Here is a 24,571-nt window from a genome sequence, read left to right as displayed (position 1 = left end):
TTTCTCCCTTCTTCTCCTTCCCCATCTGCTCCTTCCCCGGTTCCCCGGTTCTCTCTCTTTTTCTCTCTCAAATAATAAATAAATAAACCTTAAAAAAAAAAAAAAAAAAAGGCCAGGGGCTGAAATTTGTATAACAAAGCCAGGATCCTTAGCAAAGAAGGATTCTGGTTGGAAAGTTTATGGACTAATAATTTTCCTACCTCAGAAGCGTCAGCTTTCTGTAACATACCTGTGGATCCCACCTTTCCAGGCCTAAAGATAAAAGATTTCCTGAGGCTCTGTATATATAATGAGGATATGAACATGTGTATGTATTTCAAATCTTTTCTAAAACTTCCTCTTTCCTTCATGATTGTTAAGGAACTGGATGGGTCTCTTAAGAGGTCAACTTGAAAGATGTGTAATGTGTTGCAATCATTTTTTCCAACTACATCCATCTAGGTGGCCCATATCCGAGCAGAAAGAGATATTTTGGTAGAAGCAGATGGTGCCTGGGTAGTGAAGATGTTTTATAGTTTTCAAGATAAGAGGAACCTTTATCTGATCATGGAATTTCTCCCTGGAGGTAAAAACAAACATAATAGCAATGACAGACTGACACAAGCTCATCTTTACATGTAATTATTATCCTGTTGCTTAGGTTTTTTCCTTCTATTCCTAGCAGTCATGGTTTTCCTGTAGTTCCTCCCATAATAATGCTAATTGTTACCACAAATCAGATTATTTTGAAGGAACGATACATTTGGCACATTTTAAATACTATCAGTCTGGTTAACAGGGTATAGTTAGTTAGATTGTTGCAAGTCTAGAATTAAGAACAGTAAGTCACTAAAGAGAAAGACAAACAACCCAATGGGCAAATAACATATAGAAGAGAAACTCTGGCTGGTCTATAAATACATAGGAAAATGTTCAACTCTGCTCATACTCAGGAAAACGCAAATTAAAACAAAAATGAGCTACCATTTCATCTGTTTCTGATGAGACTGTGGGAGAAACTGGCCTCTCTTTTATCTAAGTTAATCTCTAACTCTTACGGAGAGCAGTTCATAGATACCGGTGGAGTTGAAAGGGCATGCGGCCTATAATCCTACAATTTTAGAACTAGCGTAGTCCCTGGAGATTCTCCTGGACACACGCACAGAGACCTGCGAGACCACGGAAGCATTGTTGTGATCATGAAAAACCGCAAGAACGATAAATGTCCGTCAGCAGAATGGATAAATAAAATGTGGCATAATTACATGCTGAAATATTTTACAGCAGCTAAAAGTCAGGCGCTCTATCCATTTCAACAAGATCTCAGAAACAGTGGAGTAAGAAAGCAAGCTGGGGAATTATATGTACAGTTGATACCATTTTGTAATTTTTAAAAATATGAAAGAACATAATTTCATAGAGTAAGATATATGTATATGAAAACATATTTTAAAAATAAGCTAGAAGGATACCCACCAAACCAAGTCCACACTGATGGTTACTCATCAAAAAGGGAAAGCGGAATAAAATGGGATGGAGGACAGAGAACACTTCTACATTTTTTTAAAAAGACTCAAAGCATCATAAAAAATATTAACAGTTGTCATTTCTGAGTTGTAAGTTCACCATTTTTTATTCTTTGCCCCTTTTTAAAGAAAAAATTCCTTGAAAATAAAAGAATGTCTTTTGATGGGATACTTTTCTATTTTTTGATGGACTGAACAGCTCTGAACATTTTTGAAACTTGAATTTGAAAGACTCTATCCCATTTCCAGGTGTGCTTACTCTGATTCATTTCCTCAGTTTAGCATATTTTCCTCAGCAATTATTATGGATGTTGAGTGGTAGATAGTACTTCATTATCACCTACTTTCTGCCTTAAAAATCATCAGATGTCGTGAAACTTTTGCTAATGCAGTGACATTTTTTTTACTTGGCCCTAGAGATGGTTGGCAGTCTACTGGGTGGGTCGTACAATGCAGAAATGAGGCAGAGGTTGTACAGATACAGAGGAAGCCTGATGTGCTTCTAATACATGATACTTGGTTTCCCTTATGGAGGTGACATGATGACATTGCTAATGAAGAAAGATACCTTGACAGAAGAGGAGACACAGTTCTACATTTCAGAGACTGTTCTAGCAATTGATGCAATCCACCAGTTGGGTTTCATCCATCGGGATATTAAACCAGACAACCTTTTATTGGACGCCAAGGTATGTGAAGAAACTGGTGAATTATTGGGTTGATGATTATTTTAATGGAATAATAGAGCTGATTTTGTGATTGAATGGGCAGCTACCATTTATATTATTGCTCAACTATGTGATGTCATAGAATGATGTGACAGGAAAAGACTTGGTAGTGAAAATGACCTCAAGGGAGGATGGCTGTCTTTGTCTTCTTCCATTTACTACTTTTAACATTCGTCATCATCAAATATTTATAATTGTACTTACCACCTGTAGGAGTTTTTATAATGCTAAGAATTTTTATAATGACTGCCCTAAGGCTTTTGTTTCAAAGTTAATATAATCTCTTGATTTTACTGGATTTTTTTATAGGGTCATGTAAAATTATCTGATTTTGGTTTATGCACGGGATTGAAGAAAGCTCATAGGACTGAATTCTATAGAAATCTTACACACAACCCGCCAAGTGACTTCTGTAAGTTTGATTCTTTTTTTCTGTGTGACATAATATAGCTAGTTTAATTCAGCATTGTTGAGCACTGAAAGTTCTCTTCCTCTCCTCATTCCTTAAACCAGTGTATTTACATGTATGTGGTTTTGTTTTTTGGTGGAGTTTTCCCCCTCATATTTACAATTCTCTCTTGTTGAAATTAGCATTTCAGAACATGAACTCAAAGAGGAAAGCAGAAACATGGAAGAAGAACAGGAGACAGCTGGTAAGTTAGCCGGGTCCTTAAGAAAGATTGACCTGATCCTAAAAGTTCGCTGGGGTTTTGCTTGATCATTTCGTATCTTCACAATCATTAGTACTTACTTTGTAGCAAGGATACAACTGCTTCTGGGGTCACATAGTTCTCTTAGTTTCTCTGTAACATTTCCTTGCCTAAAAAGTGAATGCTGATATTTACATTGTGATTTAACTTTATAGCATTTTATGGCTCATACTTATAATTAAGCAGCCTGTTTACTAGTAATTAGCACAATATAAAACTCACTGAGATGAATGTGATTGTAGTGAATGCCTTGTGTGTTCCATTTTTCGTACTTGTTCTGAAACAATTGCCAGTCAGCATAAGTAAGGTGGTTGTGTGTTTCTAAGGACTTTATAGACAAGGTAAACAAGAAGTTTGGCATATTAACAGATAAAACAGATAAAATAAAATTAGAAAGCAGACTTTACCACAGATAAACTTAATTACTCTTTAAATGGAAGTCAAGCCCCACAAAAAAACCTGCTTTTGCCCCACACTGTTTCTCCTTTATTACTTAGCAATTATAAGAATTGTTTGCCCCTTTTCCTCTTTCCTTTATTCTATTAATTAGGTCCATGCACATTCTCAGGGTTAGGAATGTGCCTTTTGACTTTGTTTTCTTGATCTCTTGTATGCCCGGCACATACAGACACTCCATAAATACCTGTTAAACTCAACCAAGTGATGAAAGGGAAATTAATTTATCATTCCCTCTGAGTATTGGGTGAGGTTAACAGACTGGACGATAATAGTCCAATACTCTCTCAAACCAAATAATAAGACTTTGCTTGGTCAAACTCATTCTGTCAGTGGCCCAAGTAATTAACTATAAGCTTCCTGTGCTCATAAAACATTTCAGTGTTTTTAAAAGTTAGAAAAAAAGAATTTTAAAACTATGGAGCTATGAATTCATGACAAAAAACTTCCTTCTACTTTTAAATGTGCCACTTTCAGATTAGATTTTACCACTGAGAGAAGAATTGCAGTATTTCCTGCTTTTAAGGGGAAAAGTGAATACTGCTTAAAAGTATGGTGGGAATTCGACTTAACAGAGCCTTCACGGGTGATTCCTGTTGTCATGTTTTATATTCTTGTGGCCATTATCATGACTTCTACAATGTTTATTTACCAAGGGAGAAGTAGAGGGGACTCTTAGTGTTTGGGGCAGGAAAATCCTTTGACTCTTGCATCCCCCCTGCTAACTAAATGCCAATCAGCAATCACCCCCACCCCGACCCCCTGCCACCCTCAGGTCCTTGAAATGACGAAATCTGCTGGCACACATTTTCAAATGGTCCCTGGCATAACTGCCCTTAATTGAGAACAACTACTGTAAAGAAGTCGTTTTTGTAAGATTTTATATGAATTAAGAATGAAGCACTCCATTGCTTTCTGATGGATAAGCAGTGCCCTGGAATTAGGTTTATCATGAAAATACCTGTTGTTTATATATACAGCAGGTTGTAGTTTCCAAAGCACATTCCTTTTCTTGTTTCATCCTCTTGTCAACTGTGTGTGATTACTGCAGTTTCCTATAAGCAGAAGGCAAGGTTCAGAGTGCTTGAGTTGCCTGTCCAAGAACTCACATTAGTAGTGAGTGGTGGACTCCGGCCCACTGGGTTCAGCCTCTTTATTCTTTTTGAAATGGATGGCTAACCTTAAAAATGAAACAATTATTGTGCCAGCAAAAGTGGGTTTATTCAGGAGTAACAGTATTGCAATTTGGGACAGGCAAGCTGTGGCAAAACCATTGGCAACTCCAACAAATAAAGAAGAAAACTTGTATTTTAAGAGAAGAAGGAGGATTTGAAAGGGGCTGTTTTGAACAAGAGTTCACTGGAGCAAAGCAGGAGTTGAGGGTGGTGAAGGTCTCTCCTTGGCTGAGTTGCAGGGGTAGCTGCTTTCACACAGGAGACGCAGTGTACATCTTTCCCTGTTGGGGCCCACAGTAGGTGATTCTTAGCGTGTTCATGATTCCTCCGATAGGGTCTGTAATTGACAGTGAGGAGTACAGCAGCACAGCTACCTCTTCTAGCATCCCGAGGCCACTTTTGTGAGCTGTCCTTCTATTAATTTTCACAGGATTTAGGGCTAAATATATAAATAATTTAGTTGAGCTTCTTGGAGAGGGGGTGGTGGGCAGCCAGAAATCATATCTTAAATAATGTATTATCTGATTTGGTACCTGTCACTAAGCTTTCTACATGATAAACATGTGAAACAAGTATTAAATGCAAAATTAACTGCTGTATTGCTTTTTCCAATAATGAGCCATACTCGGATCTTTTAACAAATATTTAAAGAATGCTGGTTTGATAAGCTTTTCCTTTGTAGGCATATTCCACAGTTGGGACACCAGATTACATTGCTCCAGAAGTATTCATGCAGACTGGTTACAACAAGCTGTGTGACTGGTGGTCTTTGGGAGTGATTATGTATGAAATGCTAATAGGTATGTCTTATCATTTGTTTACGTATATACTATAGAAATTTCCATTAGTGCCATGGATGGAACATATTACAGATACATAATGTCTGAAATGTCTGAACTCCTTGACATCCCCCAATGTCAATAATCATAAATACCAGTGAGCTCTGTAGCAATTCAGGAACAGGGTATTTAACCAGAACTCCCATGTGTCAAAGTTGCATCTACATGGCCTTTTGGATAAAAGGGGTGATGCTTTGAATCCTTTATTTTATTGCCTTTATTAGCGATTTTATTATAAATCGATGAATGGTGACATTTTTTATTGCTGAATAGAGCACTTCTGGCTATTTTTTTCCCCTATGACACATACATAGTAGGTAGAGCATATTTGATTATTAAAGATGATAAAACTACTTGTATTTTCTCTCATATGCAGGATATCCACCTTTCTGTTCTGAAACTCCTCAAGAAACATATAGAAAAGTGATGAACTGGAAAGAAACTTTGGTATTTCCTCCAGAGGTACCTATATCTGAGAAAGCCAAGGACTTAATTCTTAGGTTAGTGCTTAAATCCCTAGAGGAGTTTATGGTATTTTGAAACTTCACAGGTACCTAAAAAGATTGAATTGTCCATTTTATTCTTGTGGGAGGAAAAGGACCACTACTGATCTATACAGTCAAAGAGATCAATAAAGAAAATGTGTTTTTTGGGGCGCCTGGGTGGCTCAGTGGATTAAGCCGCTGCCTTTGGCTCGGGTCATGATCTCAGGGTCCTGGGATCGAGTCCCGCATCGGGCTCTCTGCTCAGCGGGGAGCCTGCTTCCTCCTCTCTCTCTCTGCCTGCCTCTCTGCCTACTTGTGATCTCTCTCTGTCAAATAAATAAATAAAATATTAAAAAAAAAAAAAAGAAAATGTGGTTTTTAAAAACTGCAAACAATTAAAAGGAAGCATGCAGTGAAAGTATAAGAAGAGGGATGGTGTCTTGTATCATTTCAAAGGCCACGCCTGTTGGTACGCAATGACCTATTTCGTTAAAGAGAAAAGAGAAAATAAATCGCTAGTAGCAGTGCCTATCACAAGTCTATATATGAAATTCTTTCTAAGCAAAGGATTCCATTCTGTTTCTCAACTAAGATGAAGTTTGGTATTATTGTGAACAGCTGCAAGGAATATATATTGGGACAACCTATGAGAACAGCTAATTGACAGCATATTATCAAAAATCTTTAAACTGTCTATGACCGTTGACCCAGTAATTCTAGGAATTTTGCTTATGCAGACAGTTTGATGTGTGTAAAGATTATCATGATGTTTTTAGTAATGAAAAATTGAAAACTAAGTGTTCAACAAGAGTGGACTGGCTAAATAAACTAATATTTCCACAAGCAAATTTTAGAATACGAAGTTAAAGAAAAATATATAATGATTTTGGGAAGTTTTCTCAGTATATTAAATGAAAAGAATCACCCTAAAACAGTAACTACTGTGCTAACACATAGTTTTAAAAATTGTAATAAAAGACTAGAAGGAAATGGCTTCATTCTGTTTATAGTGGTTCTCTCTGTACAGTGCAATTACAGAGGATTTCTGTTCTCTCCCACATTTCCCACAGGAAACAGAGCTGACTTTGGTAAACAGAGGAAAAAAATGAAATGTTTGGAAAAAAATGGAAATAGGATACTGCATATGTAATTTGCATATGATCATTTCTGTTTCCATTTTCTAGGTTTTGTATTGATTCTGAAAACAGAATTGGAAATAGTGGAGTAGAAGAAATAAAAAGTCATCCTTTCTTTGAAGGTGTAGACTGGGGGCACATCAGGTACGCTCATAGGCTTCCAACGGGAGAGATCTAAGTAAAATGTTTGTTTGTTTGTTTTTACTAGGTTTAGCAATCAGTTTATCTCTGACTCTGCTAAATACTCATTGCTGGTACAGTGTTATTAAACCAGTGTTCTCTGGACTACGTAAGCGAGACTATAGCTAAATGACTGGTTTTAGCGAATGCCCACTGTAAAGGGGAAACCACCTACTGCGCACCTGTTTCGATTTTTATATTCAGAGTTACGGGATGCAAGCTGATGTCTGCACAACAGGGATGTAGTTTTATTTCACACGATAACCCCTCATTTTTGTCCTATTCTGTCATGCTATATACTGCTCCTTTCTCTAATATACCATCTTCTTTATGAAGTTATAAGAAGACACAGTCCCTTTTTTTAAACACTGTGAGAAAAGTGAAATGATGCAAGTAACTTTGAAGAATTTGCTTGCAGTTGTTAATTGTAAGCATCGGCCTTTAATTCACTTGGTGGCCAAAGTACCTTCAGTCGTTCTGGGCTGCTCTCCACACAGTGAGACTTCCAAAACATAACACTGAACATACCCTTTTCTAACTCCCCTTTGTGCTTAGAATAAAATTTTTTTTTTTAAAGATTTTATTTATCCACTTGACAGACAGAGATCACAAGTAGGCAGAGAGAGAGGAGGAAGCAGGCTCCCTGCTGAGCAGAGAGCCCGATGCGGGGCTCGATTCCAGGACCCTGGGACCATGACCTGAGCCGAAGGCAGAGGCTTTAACCCACTGAGCCACCCAGGTGCCTCTGTGCTTAGAATAAAATTAAGGCCGAGGCACTGCTTTCAGGACTGTGGGGTGTGGCTCTAGCCTCATGGGTCCCAGTGGCATCTCCGAGGGTCCTTCTCCTCCTCTCCCCTCAGGGCTTTGCCCTTTGCTCTTCATTCTGCCTGAAATGCTCTTCTCTCTCCACTCCTTCTTGTCCGCATTCCTGCCCTGCCTGGCCAGCATCTGCCCCTCCTTCGAGACAGCCTAATGTGTCACTGGCTCCAGGCACATCTTCACGGGAACTCCCACAGTGTGCCAGGCACTCGACCTGCTGTAATAACAACTCGTTTGTTTGGACCACTTAATGTTATGTCCAGCACTGTTCTGAGGACTTTATGTGCATTTTTTATCTTATCCTCATAATAAACCTTATAAAATAGGTACCATTATGATGTCTCTTTTACGAATGAGGAAACTAAAGCACAGAGAAGTAATTTGCCTGCAGTGCCACAGCCAGTAAATAATCCAGCTAGAATTTCTTTTTTCTTTTTTTCTTTTTTTTTCCAGCTAGAATTTCTAACTAGAATTGGATGCCTGGGTGTCCTGGTTCTTAACTGATACACTGCATTACACTGTATACCTCATCTCACTGAACAGAATGAGGATTCCCCGCTTCACAGTTGGAAGGACGCTTAGAGCCCATTTGTGCAATCTCTTGCTTTGATAGTAAGGAAATAGTCACAGAGCAAGGAGTCACCTGCCTAAGGTCACGCTGTTAGTTAACGACACCAGAGTCTCTGGTTCTTGTCACTAAAGTAATATACATTTATTAAGTTATCACATTAAGTATAAAGAAATTGGAATGATTCTGCGAAGAATACTTAGGACTTTAGGTAACTGGCTTTGTTCACTTGTCCCCTAATACATCCAGTTAAGTATTTGTTGAAAAAAATAGAAGCAATAAAAATGGATAGCTTCTTTTAACTATTTCTATTTTTAAACATTGTTAGCATGGTAAGATAGTTTCATGACTGATTTTTTTAACCTTATCTCCCTGATTCCCTTAACATTTAGATGGCAGAAAGTTTTAGATTTAGATTTCATTGCAAATGTGTAGTCCCTTTGCCCCCCTTAGTTTCTCAAAGCGCTTTTTGTTTTTCAAGTATCTTTATTTTTTCAAGTAATCTCTATACCCAGTGTGGGGCTTGAACTCATGAACCTGAGGCCAAGAGTCACACACTCTACTGAGCCAGCCAGACATTCCCCAAATGACTTTTAATCTCTGGATCCTTTAGTAGAAGAATTCTTTCCTGAATTGTTTAGCTAGAATCCAGTACACACAATAGCCAGCATACATTATGCAATTATGAAATTGTTTGAACAAAATCTTTTCTGTTCTACATTCCCTTTCATTAACTCTTATTTTTCCACTTTAAACAAAACAGCATGAGAAAGTCTGGGTATAAAGAAATAAAAATTCCAAGTAAATGGTCATGTTTTCAGAAAATATTACACTCAACTATGACATCCACTTTGCAGTTTTCAAGTCCACAATAAATTCTCTCGACTCTTCTATTATCTGTAGAACAGGAAGCAGAATTTGCAAGTAGAACCATTTTTGGAAAACAAAGAGTTAAAGAAAATTGCCATGCTACTACTTGATCCTTTTTTTATAGGGAAAGGCCAGCAGCAATCCCTATAGAAATCAAAAGCATTGATGATACTTCAAATTTCGATGACTTTCCTGAATCTGATATTTTACAACCAGGTAAGATAATCTATGACAAAACTAACACTTCACAGTCTGTAAAGATGCCTACAGGGTCGCTAATGAAATTCCTTTGCTCTTGGTTAATTTTCCCATCTTTCCTAGTGCCAAACACCACAGAACCGGACTACAAATCCAAAGACTGGGTTTTTCTCAATTATACCTATAAAAGGTTTGAAGGGTTGACTCAGCGCGGCTCTATTCCCACCTACATGAAAGCTGGAAAACTATGAATAAAGATCACGTTCGCCCACAACCAAGAGAACTCAGGTAGCTGCATCACCAGGCTTGCTTGGCATAGATACCAATACACTGAAATACTCCCGAAGACGGTGGTGCTTATGACTACAAGAGGAAATTCTACAGGATTAGGATTTCTAAGACTACTACAGGAATTGGTTGGCAGTGCCAGCTGGCTTTTGGTTTTTTGTTTTTTTTTTAATATTTTATTATTTGTGTTAACTTTATTATACGAAGGTACTGGAATAAAAGAAATGTACGTCCCTTTTTAACTGCACTGCCTACACGCGTATTAAGGTCCATTCTGCCTGTGTGTGCTGTGGCTTTGTACTGTAACACCTCTGATCAATTCAGGAGAAACATATCATTTAAAGCAACATAGGCTAACCTGTAGGTTACACTGCAGTATTGCTGTTTTACTGCAAATCTTATGGGTCTAGATAATCAAAAAAAGCCATCTTCCATAGTCGGTGTTAGAATACTTGCCCTATTGGTTTGGACGGCTATAGAATGAACAGACATGAAGACAATTTCTGTAATGGTTTTAAGAAGTTTTAAAAAGGAAATACACTGGTTATTTAAAAAATAGAATTTATCATCATGTTATTTCACAAACTGCACAGTCGGGAGTGACAAGTTTATACTAAAGAGGAACTTTAACACCTTCACTCAAACACTCCACTAATATATTTACTTTGCATTCAGAAATACTGATGACCTTTATATACGTAGTCTGTATACTCATAGGGAGATGTACTGTATTATATAAAATGTAAAGTTGCTTTTCTTGTGACAAAAGGACTTCTTTTTTAACAAGAGGACATGGCATTATTTTGATTTGATTATGGTGAGTTGAATTTAAGAAATGACCATGAAGGCTGCTTGTAGAACTGGTGTATTTTTATTAAACTATTTTTTTAAATGTCAAACTTCTGATCATGGAAATGGACTTGTAGAGAACAAAGAGCTATCTACTTTGGTTTTCTAGAAAGTTGTTACATATCATGGCTGGTTAACTTTTCTTTTGTTTGGTGAAAATCTTTCCTTTGATAGTACTTGTATTATTGTGCCATTATTTTCTTACACTCCAAATGTACCAAAGATCCTGAACAGAGTGGATGTTCACAACTGAGGAGAAATTTCCTTTCCTGTGGGAATGCCATATTCAGATATGACAGATCTTTGATAGTGCTCAGCTTATTCAAGGGCAATATTGTTCATGTTCAGCTACATCACTATGGTTAACCTACGTGGAAATAAGGAAGTAAATGCAGGCAGGGTGGGGGGGAGGTGAGGGGCGCCGGTGAGGTTGTGAGGGGAGATGATGTCAGCATCAAATTCTCTAGCTCTTTCCTGAAGAATTAAGTCACGCTTTTTAGCTCAACATTTTATTCTAAAATGACTCTCTGAGGTTTTGGCTTCGTAAGTACTAGTTAAGGAACAATACTTTATCAAAGAATGGCCTAATGTTTGTCTTAACTGTTAATTGATATAATTATAACCATGATCTGTGATCAAAATCAAAAGTGATGGTTTATTTGTAGCTATGTTCTTCTTAATGGGGAAGAACTGCACAGGATCATTATGCAAATCTACAGAAGCTTTTATAAATGCTGCTGCTAGGTAGCTCCACAATATATCAACAAGGCCATGCTGGTTGGTTCGTTGGTTGGTTGGTTGGCTTTTCTCCCCCCGTTCTCTCTCTTTCCTTCTTCTTTCCACTCTTTCTTTCTAGTATTTGTTTGGTACTTATATGTTCATCTAATAGTTCATCTCCATTTTTCTCATTTGGATCATGTGGCTGAGTATCTAGGAGAGAGAACTATTAAAATTCTAGGGTTATCTCAATTTGACCAGCTCTGGTTCTTCTAATTATAACTCCCTCTAACTTTAAAAAAAGCTGCAACTGCTACTCAGTTTTATGAGATTTTTCTCACCCCACCGCATCCCCCCACCTTTTAAAAAAGACTGACTGTTTTGCTAGTGTAATAATGAATGAGTAAGACAGGAGGAAACTGCATCATTTTCTAGTTGTAATATGGTAACTATTCTAGCACAGAAAAATGTCATTAATAATTCAAGTTGACCATGGAGGGGGGTTTCCTAGAATTGAACTGAATTACCTGTTTGCTTTTTAATCAAATAAGAGAAGAGCATGTTGTTTTCCATCTCCCTCATTTTTATTAGCAGGAAGAACTTGGAAATAATTATGATTTCTTGGCAGTGGAAGGGCAGTTCTGGAAAGTTGACTTTGTTAAGAGTCTCATTTTTCTCTGGAGTTAACAGAGTGATTCACAATCTTTGGGGTTTCCTCCTCGTCATAAGCATTTCTTAAGTGCCTATCTAAAAGCAATTAAAGACTGTGTCTGCCCTTTGGAAGCTAAGAATTTGAGTCATGATGCAAATTAGCTAGGTAACTTGCAAAGTACCCTCAAGATCGAATTTTCTCTATTATACACTTACCATGTTTCAGGTGAACCATTTAATTTAAATGACAAAACCCTATCTAATCAACTGGGCATAATGACATTTTCTTTAAATTAGACTCTATTTTGAATTAAAGAGTTTTATTATAAACTGTGTGTTTTTGGTTTTTCTAAGTATATAGAAAGCTTGTATAATTCAGATTTATTGATTTCCTGATTTAATGTAGACTTCACCTTTTTTATTAAAAAAACCTTTGTATTAAAGCAAGTTATGTTATTTTTCTTTTATGCTTTTCTTACTAACATAGTTTAAATTTATTGAAGCATAGTGCTATCTAAAAACAAGGAATTTCTTATAAAACAACCTTTTCTGAATGAAATATATAGCTGATTTTAATAAGCTAATAGCTGAATGAAAAATAACATGTGGAAAACTGCAAACTTCCTTTGGTTGCTAAGTCTGAAGATAGGGTTTCATTTATTTCTATCATATCATACTACTTCTGTTTTTAAAACATCTGTAGATCTTTGTGTAAATCAGTAAATGTAAAAATTTTTTAAGTTCATTAATTTTTGAGGTTTTTTTTGTAGAAAACCTTTAGACAATCAAACCATATCTACTTGTAGAAGAACCAGCTATCCATCTTTTGATGATCTATAAATTAATGAGTTGAGATTTTAATCAGGAGAGAAGTCCCCTAGCAACTAAATCACATTCGCTCTGAGGTGTTAAGTTTCAGAATATTCAGAACAACTGTTTTGCTATAACCATGACTATTTCTTCTCGTCTTTATTTAACATATATTTTCTCTTTAGAAGTGCACTTATTTCTAAAAAGTTTTAATGAAACACTTAGAACAAACATAAATATGAAACACTTGGGACTACTAGATATATTTTAGATTTTTATGAAAAAATGTGAGGGCACATTGCCACTTTAAGCAGAAATGAAGTAATAAAAATAGTTCTTAGTTTTTTTAAAAAAGCAATATAAATTATTCAGCAGTTGTCTAGAAAAATGATCATCAGGCTGTCAAGTGCTATGTTTAGTTACCGAGTTTCAAAAAAATGTTTTGGTGACATGAGGCCTTTTTCATTGAAGGTAAGAAAAAGAATAAAAACTATGTTTATAATATTTCTGTTGGTGAGATGTTTTGGTTTTATTTTCAAGTTTTGAGACAGGTGTTATCCAAAACTCAAGAAAGACTCTTCTGTAAATATATGCAACCATCACACTTAAATATCACATCAAGAACACAATATTTGAAGTTTCAATTGTATTATGTTTAAATAATCAAGATAGTTGTACAGGTTTGTATATAACTACCCCACCAAGCCAAAATCAATTTTCAAGAAAACAGAAACTGAAAATACCTCAAAAATAAATTTAAAATGCCTCAGAATAGTATGTAAACTAGTGATGCGAGTGGCCTAGGTTTGCACACAGGTACCATTATGTTCTGTCCCGTGGAAGACACTGATAAGCAGTCATGCTACTCTTTCCACCAAGTGCAGAGGGGGCCAGTCAGAATCCTGCTCACCCTAATTGTGCTCCTCACTGTTCCTGACTTATATTGTTTCAATAATGCCATTGTTAAGACAAAACAGTGAAAGCACCGATTGTGAAAATTGGGACATTGGAGCAAACTTAGAGACTAAATGCATCTTCTTTCAAGAGCATCTTCTGATAAAAAAGAACTTCTATTTGTATACAAAATGCTTTAACTTACATTATTCATTTCGGATATTACTATTGCTCTGAAATAAACATAATTACCCTCATTTGACAGATGATGAACATGAGGCTGAGCGTGACTTACCCAGACACAGGTAATAAATTGCTCTTGAACGCAAGTCCAGTGCTGCTGTATCCCCCAACATCAGACAGCATGCTTCAGTGACAACTTATCTCATGTGCTTCTAGACCTCAGAAAAATACGTGGGGAGCTAGTGACAGATTTGTCACTTTGGGTACTTTAGACTGCAAGCATCAGAAGACACCAAGTCAAGATGGCTTTGGCAATAAGGAAAATGATTATCTTATAGGACATGAAGACACGAGATAGTGAGCTTCCAGGGTGGTCAACTTCACTTCTCAAAAGCAACATCAAGAACACAGGTTCTTTCATTGTACTACTTTTGATATCTTCCATGCGTTAGCTTTGTCCCTCCTCTTGTTTTTCAGAGGGGCTCAATGGCTACAGAGACTCTAAGCATGAAGTCTTTCTACAACATGTAAGTCCGTAGAAACTAGTGCTTGTGCACCCTCTTTTTTAAGATCAAGGAAGATGTCTTCTAGAAGTATTCTAAGTAAAGTAACCTCCATTTTAATGGCCATGATTATGTCATACATCCATTCTTACAATAGTACCTGGCCTGGGACAGACTTAAAAATCAGGATTTGGGACGCCTGGGTGGCTCAGTTGGTTAAGCAGCTGCCTTCAGCTCAGGTCATGATCCCAGCATCCTGGGATCGAGTCCCACATCGGGCTCCTTGCTCGGCGGGGAGTCTGCTTCTCCCTCTGCCTCTGCCTGCCATTCTGTCTGCCTGTGTTAGCTCTCTCTCCCTCTCTCTCTCTCTGACAAATAAATAAAAAAATCTTTAAAAAAAATAAAAATCAGGATTCACATCCCTGGTGCTAGGTGGAGGCTTATCTAAAGCACATGGCCACCTGATACCAGGACCAGTTGGCGTTCTTTTAAAAAGCTCCAAGGTAATCAAAAGGGTGCTACACATTTTTATAGCAATGGTTCTTACCTTAAGCCACTATACCTGGATTTTCTTGCTGGTTCTCCCATTGCTGTTTGAGCTGAAACCTGATCCATTAACGTCTTTCCTGGCCTACTGAAAGCAGGAGTACTAAGTACCACTGTGCCCAACCATGGCCCAGCCACTGTAATCCTACTTTTCTTGTCCTTTGGAGAACCAAAAGTAGGGTTGTATCTCTGGACCTCATACAAACAGAATAGATGTATGGCCCAATGACCAGGGTTTGGTCTGTTTAGTGCTTTTGCCATCCCTCCCAGCCCCTAATCATTGCCTCATTGGTCCATCTCCCCACACTGCTATCATGCCAGCAATAGAGATCCTCATCGATTTATTTCCCCAAGATGCAGGCAGGAGTGGGGTTGCCTAATTATTATTGGCTCAACTGTTTGTCTAACGAGCAGATGGGCTTTGACTAATAGAAATCCAAACATTTCTCAGGCGAGGTGCTAACTACCACGATTTTATCTTGGAATTACCCTACAGTTCATATTAAGACATTCCTTATCAAACCCTTAAACAGGATGACTTTTTTTTTTTTTAAGATTATTTATTTTGAGACAGAAGATGCAGGGTAGGGGGCACAGGTAGGGCAGAGGGAGAGGGAGAATCTCGAGTGACTCCCCACTGAATGCAGAGCCCAATGTGGGGCTTGATCTCACAACCCTGAGATCATGACCTGAGCCGAAACCAAGAGTCGGACGCTTAACTGACTGAGCCACCCAGATACTCCAACACAGGATGACTTTTAAGGCTCTACCAAAGGGCAAAACCCATAACATGAAAGGGAGACTGTCCTTTGCCTTTCTTGATCTCTTGGGTGAGATAAACTTGAACAGAACTTGAAGATCACTCCTGTCCAATTCCATACATATGAGGAGGACTCAAGAGGACCTGGGATACATACTTGTTTCAAGAGTGTCCCAAACCCGCAAAAGTAAAAATCACTTCAGCTTTTGACACTTATAACACACACACAAACATCATCTCTAAGGGGAAAATAACATTAAACAGTAACTACATATATAAAGAGATGTCTGCACAGCCATTCCCTCAGGCTTGTCCTATGATCCTTTTTGTATTTTTCTCAGAATTTCAGTTTGTGGCTACTTCTGACCTCTAGCTAGCAGAAATACCCAGCCTACCCCCACAACAACCTAGGCTTAGGAAACTTGATTTTTGTCAAGTTGAAGCAGTATTTTCTAGAGTACTTAAAATGTCTCAAAATTAACTAGCTGGTTTGAAGTAGGGACTGAGAACTAACTCAGAATCTCTAGGAGTGAGTCTGAAATTCTGTACATTATCATGAACATCCAACTTGGGGGATGGCAGAGTTGAGCAGAAAAAGACACTGGCTGGGGATGCCTGGGTGGCTCAGTTGGTTAAGCCGCTGCCTTCGGCTCAGGTCATGATCCCGGGGTCCTGGGATCGAGTCCCGCATCGGGCTCCTTGCTCCGCAGGGAGCCCGCTTCTCTCCCTGCCTCTCCCTGCCTCTGTCTGCCTCTCTGCCTGCTTGTGTGTACTCTCTCTCTCTCTGGCAAATAAACAATAAACAAACTCAAAAAAAAAAAAAAAAGACACTGGCTGGACTTTTCCCAAACGAAATAATACCCACCCCATTAACTGCTGTGAGAACATCTATATAAAGTGATGGGGGCACAGCAGGTGAAGTACAAGTCCATGCTTACAGCAACGCCTGGCACACGGTAGGCACTCTATAAATACGTGTGAACAAATGAATTAAATAACTGCATTTTTTTGGTGGGCAGCCCTACCTTCCATCTAAAGCTGATCTCAAAATGTTCTCATTTTTAATAAAAACATAACTCCAAAAGCATTGAAAAGGGACGTAGCTTTACTAAAGTTGTTATTTTCCAGGGAAATAATGTAAGAGGGTTTGCATTACCCAGTGAAGTTCCCTTAATACCCTTTTAAAAGATCTTTCTCAAATTTCCACTTCCTGTGGCAGCTGCCACCACCTCTTTCCTCTCTCTCATGAGTATACGCTCCTGCACTTACCTTCTCTGCATTCTCCACTCCTTCATAAGCCAAGCTCAAGCTGATCTTCCCCATACCAGACGCCTACGACAGGTCCGTCTACTCTAAACACATTTGGCCTTTCTGTTTCTCCCAGCTGTGCTCCCACTCATCAATCTGCTTAGCAAAAACAAGAATCAAGTCCCCAGTATGGACCCTCCATAGAATGCTGGCGGTGGAGGTAAAAGGACAGTGGCAGGGAAGAAAAGGTAGTTTTAAATATAAATAATTTAGTTATTTTCTCCAGCCAGGAGCTCACTGAGGGGTGTTTTTTTTTTTTTAATGCATCATTGGAAACAGTATCTTCAAATCTTCTATTTGTAACAGTATCATTCTGAAGTAGGTGGATTCCCCCTCCCCCACCAACTAAAATATCCAAGTGGTCTTAAGGAACCCTCAAACCAAATTACATTGTTACAATCTCAGCAGGAGGTTGACATGTATAGGAATTTATAGTTTTGAGGCAGTGGATATTGATTCCAGTACTGTTCTTGCCTAAGTACTTGTCAGTGAAGCAAAAATTAGTAAACTAAGATCACCCTGGGATTAGCCATGATTCTTGAAGAGCAACACTGTCCCTAGGCCTTTGGTGAGAAAAGGGTATTGAGCAGAAGGAAATAGATTATGTGTTCTGCAAGTTATGTTTCAAATCACTTGTTACATTTTGCCCAAGGAGAAAATGTTAGAAAATCACTGCCTGTAAATGAGAGATTACCTTCCTATCCATCTCTCAGGATACTGGTTTATCCTACTAGGCATAATATAACTACTCTTAAAAAAAAAAAAAAAAAAAGAGTCCTAGAGCGGAAAGCTCCAGAGCATAAAGAAAAAGTAGCAAGTAAGATTTAAACTTGAACATTAAGGGGGAGTGCATGTTAAGCTATGAAAGTGACTTGCCCCAGGAGAACCCTGTGGCCTCTTCTCCTTGAGCATTACTAGCCCTCAGAACACATGGGTAGCTAGCTTAAGACGCTATAACGAAGAGTCACGGTAGGAAAATTAATAGATTTAGGCGAGCTGATGCAAATATTTAGGTACTGGATTCCTTTTCTTTGGCTTTCAGGCTTGAGTGGAAGTGAATCATCATTTCTAAGAAATGAGGACTGCAATGATTCACCAGAAAGCTTATTGGATACCGTAGTATGAACGCCTAAGAAGATCTGGTTTTTACAGTCTGGCTTCTCCCACCCACTAAGTGATCCTGGCCCCAGTGCTCATCTCTGAGCCCCTATACATATATACATAGTGTGTACTCTGCATTTTAACCATGGTGCTGCTTCACCAGAAAGGTGACATTTAATACATGCCGAGGTCTTAGAATGCCTCCCCACTTGGTAAACCATCCCCAAACGGTGCACATTTACCTGGAAAGCCAGGTTTGGACATATTCAGGGAAACCTACCCCCGATTAAAGACTAGTTGCCAGGCTGTCTGTGGAATTTTTATTTTTGAGCTGCCGCTGGAGTTGGTGTTGGTGGATTTCAGGTAGAGCTCCAAGTCAAAGCTGGGATCGAGAGGTGTCAAGAATAGTGTTGAAAAGGGAAGTGCCTTGGTGTGCATTACTGAGGGCAGCCACAGTTCTCAGCACCTCCTTCCACCTCCAGCTGGTAAAATTGCCATCCCCACTTCAGAGGGCAGCAGTTTCCCCTGGACATGCTTATCTCTGCCCAGGAACGCTGTTCCAATCCCCTTGCCCAGGTTTGGCCCGAAATAGCCCTCGGAACACATGGGTAGCTAGTTTAAGACGCTATAACGAAGAGTCACGGTAGGAAAATTAATAGATTTAGGCGAGCTGATGCAAAGATTTAGTGTTCTCTCTGGTGTTCCTTTCCTCCACTACCTTCGTCTACTGGCCAAACTGTAAGCAAGGAACGGGGCTAGGGACCAGTGGGCGGGGAGAGAAGCCGCTTATTCCGCACGGGGGGTGGTGGTGGTGGTGGTGTGTGTGTGTGTGTAATGATCCCCAAAGGATGTTGCTTCTGGATTTACCCAACGGTTGCAGGAGCCAAAACAGCTTCCTCAGTGACCCCCTCTCTGTCACTTCGCCCCCCTGTCTCTGCAGCGAAGCCGTTCCCTCGCCCTTCTGTGGACCCGCGAAGTTTCTCTTCCAGCTCCTCCCTCCCCCAGCGCCCCCACCTTGCAACATCTCCATTCATCCTTTACCTTTCCCCGCAAGGGAAACAACTCCAACCCACGGAACACGTACACAACGAATCCTTAAAGGGATGTGGAAACCTGTTTTAAAAGCCGCTTTCCGGAAAGCCTCAAGGTGCTGCCTCGCCCGCCGTTCCCCGCGGTGCCTCCAGCCGCAGGGGTCGGGGGCGGGGCCGCCGTGACTCCGCCCCGCGCCGGGTGCCTTTCTCCGGCTGGGAGCCCCGCGGCAGGCCAGTCCCAGGCCGCTGGCTCTGCGGTCCCGGGCGGCCGGGCTGCGAGTCGGCGCCGGCTGCGCGTCCAGGGGCCGCGGGGGTGACCGTCGAGACGCGCGGCCCAGCTCCTCCGGCGCCCGCGTTCCCGCTCCCGGGCCGGCGCAGGGCGGGCCCGGAGCTCTCGATGCCGCCAGCCCCGGGGCTGCAGAGCGGGCCGGGTGGCTCCTGCGATGGCGGCGGAACAGGAGGCTGCGGCTAGAGGTGAGGCTGCGGGCGGGAGGCTCCAGGTGGGGAGCGGGGCCGCGCGCGCGGGAGCATCCCGGGCCGGGCTGGGGGCGAGCGGCCCGCGAGGCGGGCACAGCGTGCGGAGGGCTCTCCTCCCCCCCACCCCGCACAGCCTCCGATTGGCTCCCGGACCGAGGTCGTCGCCGGGGGGCACAGGTGGTGCGCGGCGCCACGCGGTCCTGCGGGGGAGAGGGAGGCGGGGAGTCCCCGGGCTCGCAGCCGGCTTTCCTGTGGCCCGCAGCCTCATTTCTTGGCCCCGGCTGGACCTTTTGGCGAAGGTGAGCTGGCGAGGGACCAGCCCCCTTGAAACGGCGAGCAGCCGCCCTCGGCCGACCCCTGGGATCCCACTTCGTCGTCTGCAGGGTCTGTTTTGTGGACTTCTTAGATTTCCTCTTCTGTGTGAAGCAGTTGTCATCAGCCGTGGAAGGAACCCGGGTTCTGCCAGCGGTAGCCTGCGTACTGGAAATACTCAAGTCTCCGTAACCCGTTTTCCAAACGGCCGGGTCGTGGGGCGGGCAGGCGGGCGCGGGAGCGCGTGGACGCAGGTCCGCCGCACCTCTCACTCGAAAACCCCAGATTGCACCGCAACAGCCCTCCGTGGGCGAGAGGAGGCTCTCGTCGTTTACCGTTACTGTTTTAGGAAAGCCATCAGGGGGATGTTTTATATTTTAGTGGACTTTTTGTGAATTGAGTCGGAAGCGTTGCTTTGTCTTGTTCCTCTCTCGAGCAAAAACACTGGCGACATTCTGTTGTCTCTTCCAGGGGACTAGTCGCAATCATGGGGCGGTTATAAAATATCTGTTAAGTCAAAAGGGAGGCAGGAAAAAAAGAAATAATTGAAGGAAGACTGGACGAATTTCAGGAAAGCTATTGATTAAATCCGCGCTTGCCTTTTGGAATAGGATGAGGAGTTTTGATTCTCCGAAATACAGCAATGAGAAGAGGTGCTTTTGAAAATCTAATACAGTTATGGGAACTTGGATCGGGAGAGATTTCCAAATTTCATCATTTGAATATACGCACGTTTTCTGGATGATAGAAAGATGTGAATAGGCTCTGTTTTGCAAAGAGAGGGCAGTATGTATGGTGTTAAACTCAGACGTGTTGCTGGGTTTATTTACCTTAGCCTTAGTTTCTTCATCTGTAAAGTGGGGATAATTATAGTATCTGTCTTATAGGATTGTTAGGATTAAACGAGATATAAATGCATTTAAGTACAAATAAAGTGCATAGTCCACTACTGGAGAAATCGCAAATGCTCTATAAACATTAGCTTAATACAGTTATTAACTTGCCGCTCCCACTTGCTTTGTGAAATTAATGAGGCTTGTCTGGTTCATTAAAATGTTATCCCACACAAGTCAAAAATTGGCCAAACTCAAAGAATGTTTGGACTCTACTGAAAAACGAGAAACATGAGGGACATTTGGGTGGCTCAGTCGGTTAAGCTGCTGCGTTCTGCTCAGGTCATGATTCCAGGGTCCTGGGATCTAGCCTTGCCTCCTGCTCCCTGCTCAGTGGGAGGTCTGCTTCTCCCTGTCCCTCTGCCTGCCACTCTGCCTGTCTGTGGTCTCTCTCTGTCAAATAAGTAAAATCTTGAAAAAAAGAGAAATATGGAAATGGACCGACTCAGAGTGACTTTCACCACGTAAGCCTTATGGACTTTAAGGTTTTCAAACAAATCGTTTATTGCTATTTAGCTGACTACCACATGTGAAGTTGGGAATGATTAAAATGAATCCTTCTTAGATAAAAGTAGCAAAGTTTCAGTGGGGCCTGGGAGAGCCAGCATTTCTTGAGGTCCTATTACGTACCAAGCATTTCATAAGGGATATCATCCTTAGTGTCACAGAAGCCCTGTGATGTAGGTGGTGGTAGGCTGGCCAACAGTTACAAAGCCGGAGTGAAAAATTGCAGTGGAAAATCTGTGGCTACTGGCCTTGCTGATTTCCTTCCTTTCCTGTCTCACTAGGTGGCGCTAAGGAGCAACACGCACACCTTCAGACACCCCCTTTACCTAAAGGGTGAAAAAATATATGTGGTTACAAGTTCCCCTATCCCCAGTGGGAAAAACACAACAAAACAGGTCTCTATATCAGAATCTATGGCCATGTTTTCCTTACACAAAATCCCTGAAGATTTCTTTCCCCTAGGCTGTTTGACATTAAGACCCTGGTAATAAAATACAAATCTAAAAGTGGTGGTGGGGAGAACCTACCCCCACCCACCTCATGGTGGTTACACAGCTGAGAATAACTTCAGGGCTGATTGTGAGAATAGCGATCAAAATCAGCTGGTGCCTCACGTAATTGCCGGTTCAATTTTTTGACAGGCTTATGGTAAACACTAAGATTGAGCAAGCTGCCAAGTGACTGGGTATCCTCCCGGTAAATGATTCCAGAATCCTTGGAATCAGGGAAAGGCTGTCTTGCAGGAGCAGTGCATTCTCGGGACTGACTGCCAGAGATGGTTTGGGTCTTGGCATTTGGGGGGCTGCTTTCTCCCCTTCCCTTTCCTTCCTGTAGCGTGTTTCCACCTGCGAGGTTCTCAGACCACTCTTTCTGAGGTGTAGTTCTGCAACTATAGTGGCTTAAATTCACTTTTGTGACTCAGAAGTAAAAAAATCATGTGCCAATCAACTTTACATAAGCTACTGCTCCTGGCCGGGATCCTTAGGCAAAGTCTCAGCCTGAGATGCATTATTCAGCATAAACCAGGACGGACTGAAACTGCTGCTCACGGGTTTGGGAAGGCAGTGGGGGCTTGGGAAGGGGAGGGAGAGGGAAGAGGGAGACGAGGGGCGGAGTAAAGAACGAAGAGGGGAGAGAGAGTAAAAGAGCAAGATGGAAGGAAGGTGGAAAATGAGGGAAAGAGATGGGGAGATGCGGAAGGGGTTAAAGGGAAGGGGAAGGAAAAAGAGAGAAGGGCAAGGCAAGGGGTTGGTGGGGGAAGAAGAGTGAGTGGGGGAAGGGGAAAGAGGCTGGATGGAGGTGGGAGAAGAGAGGGAGCGGAGGGACTGCCAGCCCATTAAAGTTTACGTAATTTAATGTTTACAATATATAGGGAGTGGCACGTGGGTCCACAGTTGGTCAAGTGTCTGACTTGATTCTGGCTCAGGTCATGATCTCCGGGACCCGACACTGAGCTCCCCATAGGGCTCCATGCTCAGGGGCGAATCCGTTTGAGATTCTCTCTCTTTCTCTCTCAAAATAAATAAATTAAATTAAATACATAGGGGAAGCCAAAATATGAGTATAGTGAGTATAGTAAGTACCTTTCACTTGACCTTTTTCCTTGTGGCAAGACTCCCTAGTTCTAAAAAGCATGACTTCTTTCTGTGTTGTCAACATTGATTATCGCATCCTTTTGAAATCCTACCCTTTACATAATGCTCAGGAAATCATCAATAAGGTAGTAACACCTCATCCTAGTAGCCCCGATTTCAGTTGTCCCGTTGAGTTGAAGACCTCCGGTTTCCCACCATGGCAGCTGAGTGATGCAGGTGCCTGGGATCTGGGTCATGAGTCAGCATCAGGACGGTCATCAGTATTCCTGGGGACTCAGTGACCAGGTGCCGTGTAGGAGATGAGACATCTGCCTGCTCTGTGAGACAGTGATTTCCTGTCCTGGTTTCTGTGGGTCTGCTCCCTGGAGTGGCTTCTCCCACCCCAAATCTCAGCCCTTCTGTACCCCACCTGCCTCACCCAGTGCCTCCCTCCTTCCCTGTGGCAGGAGGCTGTGAGAACTTAGAAGCTACAGTTTAAACTCTTATTGGTGCTGGGACTACAGGTGGAAGATATTCTCTGCAGTAGCTTGTAGTAGTTTGGGATATTTACCAACAATTTATGGAGCACTTAACTTCCCCCCCCCCGCCCCCATTTTCTGCTCTTATGTGAAGTCTCTTTACTTGTCCCTCACACATACTATCTAAATCATAACACTTAGGCTATAATATCTTCTCACCCCCAATTTTTAAATTTAAAATATTTTAAGGGGCACCCGGGTGGCTCAGTCAGTTAAGCATCCTACTCTAGATTTCAGCTCAGGTCATCATCTCAGGGTTGTGAGGTCCAGCCCTGTTTGGGGTCCTGCCCTGGGTATGGAGCCTGCTTAAGATTCTCTCTCTCAGGGTGCCTGGGTGGCTCAGTGGGTTAAAGCCTCTGCCTTCAACTCGGGTCATGATCTCAGGGTCCTGGGATCGAGCCCCACATCGGGCTCTCTGCTCAGCAGGAGCCTGCTTCCCCCCCTCTCTCTCTGCCTGCCTCTCTGCCTACTTGCGATCTCTGTCAAATAAATAAATAAAATCTTAAAAAAAAAAAAAAAAGATTCTCTCTCTCCCTCTCCCTCTTCCCATCTCCCAGCCCAGTTTTTAAAAAAATTTCTTAAAATATTTAAATCAGTCCAGTTTTATAATATTAAAACTCTTATTTGAAAATATCTACATGGGGGTGCCTGGGTGGCTCAGTGGGTTAAGCTTCTGCCTTCAGCTCAGATCATGATCCCAGGGTCCTGGGATCGAGTCCTGTGTCAGGCTCTCTGCTCAGCGGGGAGCCTGTTTCCCCCTCTCTCTTTCTGTCTCTCTGCCTACTTTTTATCTCTGCCTGTCTAATAAATAAATAAATAATATCTTAAAAAATATTTAAATGTTGTTTAGCATGATAGGAAGTTTGTCATTTATTCAAGTACGTTATTGGCATTTTGTTTCTCTAGTCTTTAATCTTGTGGTTTAAATCTCTAAATAATATCTTTACAGAGAGATAAAA

The 24,571-nt window shown here is 41.2% G+C and overlaps 2 protein-coding genes across 3 annotated transcripts in view; both read left to right on the top strand.

Annotated features, from left to right (window-relative positions):
* The window catches only part of STK38L (serine/threonine kinase 38 like), an 86,334-nt gene extending 73,717 nt beyond the window's left edge, over positions 1-12,617 (top strand). For both annotated transcript variants that reach the window (XM_032347597.1, XM_032347596.1), the window contains 9 exons: positions 442-565; positions 2,040-2,194; positions 2,543-2,645; positions 2,825-2,886; positions 5,257-5,374; positions 5,790-5,913; positions 7,083-7,178; positions 9,596-9,687; positions 9,793-12,617. In XM_032347597.1, the coding sequence (XP_032203488.1) occupies positions 442-565; positions 2,040-2,194; positions 2,543-2,645; positions 2,825-2,886; positions 5,257-5,374; positions 5,790-5,913; positions 7,083-7,178; positions 9,596-9,687; positions 9,793-9,920 (1,002 nt within the window). In that variant the 3' untranslated portion in view covers positions 9,921-12,617. The remainder of the gene's footprint in view (positions 1-441; positions 566-2,039; positions 2,195-2,542; positions 2,646-2,824; positions 2,887-5,256; positions 5,375-5,789; positions 5,914-7,082; positions 7,179-9,595; positions 9,688-9,792) is intronic.
* A 6,884-nt stretch (positions 12,618-19,501) lies between these two features.
* Positions 19,502-24,571, top strand: part of ARNTL2 (aryl hydrocarbon receptor nuclear translocator like 2) — a 102,690-nt gene continuing 97,620 nt past the window's right edge. Inside the window, exon 1 of the mRNA XM_032347592.1 lies at positions 19,502-19,784. Within this exon, the coding sequence (XP_032203483.1) occupies positions 19,754-19,784 (31 nt within the window). The 5' untranslated portion in view covers positions 19,502-19,753. The remainder of the gene's footprint in view (positions 19,785-24,571) is intronic.

This window comes from Mustela erminea, chromosome 6 (genome assembly GCF_009829155.1).
Source record: "Mustela erminea isolate mMusErm1 chromosome 6, mMusErm1.Pri, whole genome shotgun sequence".
Lineage (NCBI taxonomy): Eukaryota > Metazoa > Chordata > Mammalia > Carnivora > Mustelidae > Mustela > Mustela erminea.
The sequence above is the reverse complement of the archived record's forward strand: the minus strand, read 5'-3'. Positions and strand labels throughout refer to the sequence as shown.